This window comes from Chinchilla lanigera, unplaced genomic scaffold (genome assembly GCF_000276665.1).
Source record: "Chinchilla lanigera isolate Chin_1 unplaced genomic scaffold, ChiLan1.0 scaffold00002, whole genome shotgun sequence".
NCBI lineage: Eukaryota > Metazoa > Chordata > Mammalia > Rodentia > Chinchillidae > Chinchilla > Chinchilla lanigera.
Genome location: NW_004955403.1, coordinates 31,497,583 through 31,506,135, shown reverse-complemented (window position 1 = coordinate 31,506,135; position 8,553 = coordinate 31,497,583). Strand labels below are relative to the sequence as shown.

General features: G+C 34.2%; 1 protein-coding gene across 1 annotated transcript in view; it reads right to left on the bottom strand.

Moving 5' to 3' along the window:
• Asb5 (ankyrin repeat and SOCS box containing 5) overlaps positions 1–7,793 on the bottom strand; it is a 39,263-nt gene extending 31,470 nt beyond the window's left edge. The window contains exon 1 of the mRNA XM_005373516.1: positions 7,503–7,793. Within this exon, the coding sequence (XP_005373573.1) occupies positions 7,503–7,698 (196 nt within the window). The 5' untranslated portion in view covers positions 7,699–7,793. The remainder of the gene's footprint in view (positions 1–7,502) is intronic.
• Positions 7,794–8,553: the final 760 nt, after the last annotated feature.

Below are 8,553 nucleotides of genomic sequence, written 5' to 3'. Positions count from 1 at the left end.
AAACTCAAAAAGAGATGGCAAGTTCTCTTTTTCCAAATTTGCCATTCTGGGTCACAGACACAAGAGCTTCTAAATTCAGGAATATATTTGTTTTGTTATTTCATTCTAAAACTTACTTTTTGCTTTGACTTGATGGACAAGAGACATAATCATTTCTCTAGTGAGTGAAGTAGTCTTTGGAAAACACAAGGGCCCGGTAAGTCTCCTCAGTGGTTCATCAGAGATGCTTTTGGTTTTTACTGAGGAGTTGATTCACAGTCATTATGGCTCCTAGGCTATAATTCTCTGCTAGCATAGTGTTTGTGCCCCCTGTAGAAGCATGGCATTCTTTCCCACTTTGTCAGCCGGGCTTGATTTGCTCCAATAACAAAGGACTTCGCAGAGTTTTGGTGATGGAGAGCAGACTATCAATGGATAAGGCTTCACTTTAATTTTATCATTGTCAGTTTTCATTTCTCTGAGCCAGGGCTTCTACTTAAGAATGCGACTGGCACTTCAATGTCAAATTTCAGTTTGTTTGTACTCTGTGCATAGTTTAAGACTATAAGCCTTCTGGAAAGAGTATGTGTATTTCTGAAAGTTTCTATTTTACTCACTAGGTAATGGTGGCATGGAAATTTTAGCTGCCCTAATGGAGAAAGGCTGCCCTCGTGTCATTTCACATACTTATGCACATTCCTGGCGGGTCCCACCTGTTGACTGTTGCTCTAATCCCTAGGAAAGAATGTAGAAATGATGTTCAATTATGACTCACATCAAAGGATGGTTTGGTTCTGTAGTGATGGACATATTTGGGGCAATATCTTAAACAAATGGGGACAGTGTTGTTTAAAACAGTATTTTATGCCTTTCTTTTATAAAACTTGCTTGTAAAGCTCAACTTAGGAAGATTCATGAAGGCAGTTTCTCTATTTGAAGAAATGACAGGAGCTGATGAGAACTTTGTCCTCTCATTCCATCCAAGCTTTTCAGTTCCTAATATTCTTCTATAGAATTCTTAAATCAATTTAGGAGAGAGATTTTCAAAATCCTACCCCACGGAAATTAATAGGGCTTTTAGGGTTAAAAAAATATTATTCTAATATGTTTTCCCTTAGCCTAGATTTCACAAAGTAGACTTGTTTCCTCATCCCTTGTGAAATTCTTTCAGCACTAACAATTTATCAATTTCTGAGGCCCTTTTACCTCTCCCTTTCTGATTTGTTATTATGTAAGTATTCCCGATCTAAAAAGTCTATGGTCTGTTCTATAACTTTGCTGAGAAAATGCTGGAAAGAATGAATGTTTGTTCTCTATGCAGCTGCTAAAGAAGAAATGCCAATAGTTTTGCATAGCCAGTAAGTAGACTAGTGTCCTTCCTCCCTCCCTTCTCACTCCCTTCCTTCCTTCTCTTTTTCTTTCCTTCCTTCTCTTTCTTTTCCTTTCTTCCTTGCCCACCCCTAACTTTGAATGAAGAGATGGCTTAAATACTCCACTTGCTTTCAATGACATAGTTTTTCTTTCACTGAAATGTGGTTCATGTAATCTGTGGAACCTGTCGGAGCTGGTACATCCCTGAGCTGATGTCAAGGACGTATTCCATCTTCTCTGACATATAATTCATGAAATGTATGTAATGATGCATTAAATCATTACACAAAGGATTTTATAAAATACTTAGGGTAGTAATTATTTCCACCATTAATGATTCTTTCATATGCTGAACTCAGTAAAGACATTAGATCACGCCTAATAGAACCATCTTTTTTGTGTTTTTTTTTTTTTTTTTTTTTTTTCTGGTATTGGGAATTGAACTCACGACGTTGCACTTGCCAGCCAGGTACTGTGCTGCTGAGCTAAATCCCCAGTCTAACCATCTACTTTTGACTCTGACCATAATGAATTGTATATCTTTATCTTTAATATTTATGCTTCAACCTTTGCTCCAGATGAACCAGTTCTCATTAATTTCACATTCCAGATTTTTCTTCTGCATATTCAGCTTGGTTTCTTTTCCACTTTAATGTGAGAAACTATATTTTATGACAGTGTTTACTCTTTTACTATCCTTATTATGTAAAAATTTTAAGAGAGCAGACTATGTTGAGGTCATCTATCATAACACACAAAATTTATTTTGAATAGGTACCAAAATATTTATCATTTTTTTCTAAAACTTTGGTAGCTATGTAATGAGCATATTTGTCCTTTTCCAAAAAATAAATTCTTTTTAACAATAAAACTCTAAGTCTTATATAAAGCTTTAGGCGAGAGATATGTGACTTCGAAATAACTGGTGGAAAAGTGAAAAAAATTAGGACTGAACACAAGCAATTGGGAAGTCTTTTGTGTATTATAAGAATACATGAACAGTTGTGGGGAATACATGTATATCATTAGCACAACTTTTATTTAAGTTATATAACCTAGGCAGAAATAGTCTCAGATCTATACTCCTTTCTGTACTCCCAAAGCACCTTCTTTAAATCTTCTAAAATAGCATTTTCCTTTTTAAAATAAAAATAAAAAATTTCTTAGTTAGCCGTCTCACTTCCACTAAGCATTACACCCTTTAAAGAAACAAACTGTGGTTTTCAGTACATGTTATCTTTAAGGCGTAACCCACTGCTTGTGATTGAAAATACGTGTGTGATCATTGTATATTTTGTAAAACAACATGAGCAGGTATTTGAGTGACAGAAACAAAATATGTTCCTAGAAATAATATTCCTAGAAAAAGGGATCATAAAATACCACCGACTACGTTATTTGAATCAAAATATTCATGCATTTCTCAAATATAGAAAAATAAAGGTAAAAATATATTAAAATTTGACAAAGTTATTTCTAAGCATGGAAATTCTTTCTCGAGTTTCACTTTTAATTCATAGGATACAATAATTGCTTCCAAAAAAGGCTCTAGCAGTTCTGAAAATAATAAAGCTTGGACAAATTGTAGCTTCCTTTAAAAAGACATTTTGGTAGCAATTTTGAGTTTAACATGATGGCTCTTTGTTATACAAAAGTAGTTCTATTGGTTTCAATTATTCTTATATAGACTTACTGCACCTAAGTAAGGAAAGTATATTTAAAATAGGTTCAGGATATTTTATGTATTTATACAATGAATGCTAAGTAGCCTACAGAGGCTTCTATTGCCTTCTGAAATTTTTCATTGCTAAAATTTTGAGAAATGATCCTAATATAACTAATCTCATGGAGAATCTACACAGCAGCCCCCAAAATCAGATGTAATGATGTAACAAAGATCACTGTTACCATTGCTGGCGTGAGCTGTAAAGTTAATTGCCTTCCAAGTTTGTTTTAAATTGAAGATGGATTTCAATGATGGAGGAAAATAAAAGATGTTATATCAAATTATTGGTGCTTTTCCTAGCCTGGTCACACCATTCTCCAAAGTGATAAATTATTCTGTATTTGACTTAAGCTGGCACGTTTACATCGTATTCTATTTCCAGGGGTCAAGGGTAGATGTGACAAGCACAAAAATAATAGCTGAGTGCTTGTTGGCAACACTTACGCCAAATTTGCAGAAGAATTTCACCAGATAATTGTCTATTTCACATGAAGTCTCCACCATGAAAGAAGTACCTCATGAAACTGAATGCCACCAGTTACTTCTCGAGCAGTATCAAGAGAACACAATGCCTTGAGAAGTTGTCACAGTCTCATATTTGATCCATAACTTTGCAGGGTCTTCAACCTGATATATCAGTAGAACTGTAGCAAATTCATATCTCAGAAGTGTTACAACTCAAAGAGCACAGAACAACAATGAAGATGGATACTACGATGCAGATATACTAATATAAAATAAGTGCTAAAACAATGTCAGGTGGACTAAAACACCCTGGAGGGCAATCCAGCACATTTTTTTTTAACAGTGAGAAGCAAAAGCACAATCAAAGTCTATCTGGCTATTCTAAAAGGAAAAGAAAGCAAAAAGAGAAACTAAATAAATCAAATCCTAGTCCTAGAAATCAGATTTTAGCCTACAACTTCCTGATTTACCTTACTATTTCTCAGTAGAGATAGGTGACCCACAGGCCTCGCCAGGCAGCAAGGGTCCACCTCTCAAAGGTGGCCTTGGCTAGGAACTATTGGGGCTGTGTAGCTAATCAGATTCATTCGTTGTTCTTTTCCTTATTTTTTGTGTAGTTCTATTTTTTTTTTTCACAGAATCACCACCAAAGCAGTCTAGATCCTAATCTTCTTAGAATAAGACCTAAGTGGTCTACCTACTCCAAACCTCTCCCACTGTCTAACTCCAAAGATTACAACTATATAAATCTACCTTAAGTACATTTCTCCTCCATGAAGTTATTTCTGAAAGTCTGAACCTGAAACTCACCATTTCATTTTTTAGATTTATTTGGCACTCAGTATATCTGAAAGTGGTCATTGTATATGGACATTCCACCTTCTCAATTAGAATATAAATTGCTCAAGGATAAGAATAATATATTTTGCTTTCCTTATATCCTGTATATTCGTTGCCTTAAGATACTTAGAACTGACTCTATATACTTGAAGGAAAATCTGCTGAGCTTCTCTAGGGTCCAACATAGATGTTGCAAAGCAGTGTCCATAACAGAAGACTGAAACTTCCCCTTGATGTGTCCTTCATCCATGAGATCTTAGTAGTTCATGGCTTCTTCTAAGCCTTTGGAATGATTTTTCCAAATTAATATACTTCTCTGCATCCAAATGTGTTCTCATTTTGAACTGTTTAATGTCACAGTTGAAAATACCTTCCAATTCTGTTAGATTAATCTTAAAGCATAGTTCCTCCTTTAAAAATAGATTAGAACTCTAATATATAGAGTCAATATAGGATATTTAACATTCAGGATATCTAACAGCAAGAATGGCATAGGAGATAGTTAAATAGAAAAGCATAGTAAAAAAATATGGTAGTGCTGACAAGTCTTCAGAGATGAAAATATAGATTTGAAAAGTTCACAGAAGGATCACGGAAGTAATTTAGGCTATTTTAATTACCACCTAGCTTCATCTGGTGTATACTACCTAGGTCTAAGCTTGTCTGGAAAGTGCTTTTTAAAACTACCTTATGCTAAGCTCATACAATGAGCTGATCTGCATTACTGTCAAGGAAAACCAAGTGATTGTTGTACTTCCTATCAAAGTACTACTGTTCGTGGGGAGGGCATCCAGAATGTTCTCAACAGGGTCTTCTGTGATTATGAAAGCCATGAAAAACAGACACATCATCTCTTATTTCATGGAATTTGGCAACTCCATGTCAGAAAAGTTGAGGTGCAATCTGCCTAAGCCTTGAAAGCAGGAATGAGAAACCTAATTTAAAGTGAGATGAAGGTGATAATCTTTCCAAGGAAGGAGGAAACTGGTGAATTCAACAAAGATAATTAAGCCTGATTAGTTGGTTTATAGATAAAAAGAAATAAAATAATTTAATTATAGTGAGAGGAAAAAGAGAACAGATAAGTGAGAAAATAATTTCTTGGGTAGGAAAGAATTATCTTTTAACAAGGGATTAAGAGTTTTTTGTGAGGTACTTGATTTATTCTTTGTAAAATTAGGTGCTAATTTATGATTATACTGAAAAAACTATAGTTGTATATTCTATTCTTAAATATATAGATTAATGTGAGGATATTGGGAAAGAGAATTTTGTTAAATAGCCCTAATACTAGGAAAACACTAAACTGTTAAAAACTTTGTTCCCATTGCACAGTTCTATGAAATGCATTTTGTATTAGTGAGTATTAATTTCCCTCTTTCCTTCCCTTGGAACAAAATTCTAGAGTTCTAACATAGCCTAAAATAGAATTATAAGAGTGCACATGATGATGGCAGCTGTTTCATGTATTTCCATGAATTTCTTGCATAAGCATGACGAGATTATGCTAAAGAGGGAATGGCTTTGTGGCTTTTTTGGTTTTTTTGGAACTGTGCTGGGGATGGAACCCAAAGCCTCTTGCACACTAGCAAAAGCTCTTTAATGACAAGTTATCCCTTCACCCACTCTCTCCTTTTATTTGTGAATAGTTACAAAAAGGAGCTTCCATAGCATCCTCTAAAGTCTTGGTTAACACAAAAATGTATCCCCTTTTAGCCAATATTTCATAGCTTTACCTAAGGCAATTTTCATAATCTATAGACAAGATCTGACTATGAAGTAAAGAGCCATAGTCTGCTCATGAGAATAAATTTTACGGCCTTATGATCTTATTACCTGTTTTCCAATCTAATTTTATATATTTGTTGAATGATTTTTTAAAATGTTTAGTTGGATCACACAGTAGTAAAGATATTACATTTAAACCCAGTGTTCCTGCTCTGAAGCAAAGGTGAGCAGATGAAGGACTGGATAGGGCCCACTGGCTCCGGATTTCATACTCCTTAGAAAAATCTCATGCTGGTATTTAAATAGTCCTTGCTTTGAGTGTGTACAGAAATTCTGCACTTTTCTACAGAAAAAAGTATTTTATCTACTTCACGTGTGATAAAAGATTTTCTGCTCAGCTTTCATTTTATCAATAGAATAACTTAGATTTTGACATTAATTATGTCACAGATCAGAAAATACGGGAAAATAGATTTTAAGAAGGCGAACTTTCTATTCGGAGTGCTCTTTTTTAAAAATTGCCACTTCTTAGTTGTGTGGTACTGCATTTTGATCCTGAAAATTTAAATTGCTTTAGAAGCATTTGGGCTGTACAATGTTCACACATACCCTGATCCATATCAAATAAGAAAGGAGTTGAAAGACTATAAGAAATTAAGATGTCACTTTGAACCCCAACAACTGAATCATTTTTACTATATAAAATATTGGTCCAATAAAATGTAAATGGCATTATAAACTTTGAAGTCTATGATGCATATTATTGGTTTTAATTTTCATACTTCATTTTCTTCTAAGAAATACAGATGCACTTGGCTGAACACATGTGAAATTAGTGAATTTCTGTTCCTTTCCTTTTATAATTGATTTTTCACAAACTGAGTAAATAATAGCAATCCTGTTAGTAACACACATGCCATAAATCTTCATTTCTGTGGTTTATTTTAGAATTAGGTTGTAAAATTATGTGCAATAAAATCTTTCAGTCTTCTATTTTCATAAAAATTAGTTTACGTATAGTTAAATGTTTGTTTTACAATGATATAATACTAGTACATGTTAAAGGACAATTGAAATACAATCAGTTATCTATAAAACTAATCTCTAAAACCATGATTTGGCAAATGAAATGCTTAAGATTTAAATGTTTATTCATAAAAAATAGTATATTTTCATTAATTAATTTGCCATAATACCTTGATTTTTAAGCCAAATGTTTACAGGGAAAAGCAATTTTCTGTTTTCATGAAGCAACTAAGTGAGGTACAAGTATTTTCCTTAATAGAAATCCACAAAATATTCACTTTAAAAGAAAATATGTGACTATTTTATTGCCCCACAGATCAAAATGACAAGCTCAGTTCAAAAGAGAAGCGTCTGATCACGAACATACCTTGTCCTTGGGTTATTCCATAAAATTCAGTTGCTATCCTCGCTGCTTCCTTGCGGTTGCCTTTCACAATGTAGAAATGGCTGAGGATGGCAAGACTGATCTTCACAAAAAGCTTAAAACAGAAAAGTGAAAGTATCGTGAAGTAGACATTGGATAATTGTTGAGCAAATGGTCGGCTTTCTTCTAACACCGACATCGCTGCAGAAGAGCCTGCGGCAATCTTTAGTTAGATCACTCTCAACTGTGCCTGGCTCCGGTCCGGGGTGCTCCTGAACAGCTGGTCCTGAGGACACAAAATATCAGCTGGTAATGATGCCTGCAGCTCAAAATATTTATACGGTCCATAAAAGTTCTTCCCAATCTCCTATTGGTCTGACAATATTCCATGGAAGCAACTGCGACACGTTTCGTAAGACTCCTGACTTTCCATTCTAGATATAAAATAATACTCCACCTCTCTGTCGTGCAGGTCAGGATCCAGATACTGAAATAAAAATATGCTTATTATTTCCCTTTAAGTATGTAATAATAAAGAACAATTGGAAGGTTTTATGCATGGAGTGGCCATGTTTCATATAAATATCATTCACAATATTGAAGGAAAAATTGAGTCCTTCAGTTCAAGGCTTTAAAATGATACTATTTGTAGACCACAAGCTACATTGGCAAAAATCTGTGACTTGAATCTTAAAGACTACTCCTCAAATTTGTGAACTGTTGCTTTCATCGATGTTAAACAAAAGCTTATTTTTCTCACAAGCATTTAAGATGGATCATAGATTAATAACTTCACTTTGTAGATTCACTCAGTGAACACTTTTTAAGCATCTGTTATGTAGCAAACAATTTTCTCTAGGCTGGTGAAATGATGAATGTAGTAGTCCATGACCATAATGTTCTCATAATATAGAAAAATAATAGACAAGATACTGGATAACTATAATACAGGTAATACAGAATACTAATGGAACAGTCACTAACTGGACACAGTATGGCATTTCATATGTGCTCTGGGAATTGATGAAGACTGTCTTCAAAGTAGTAGTGAAGG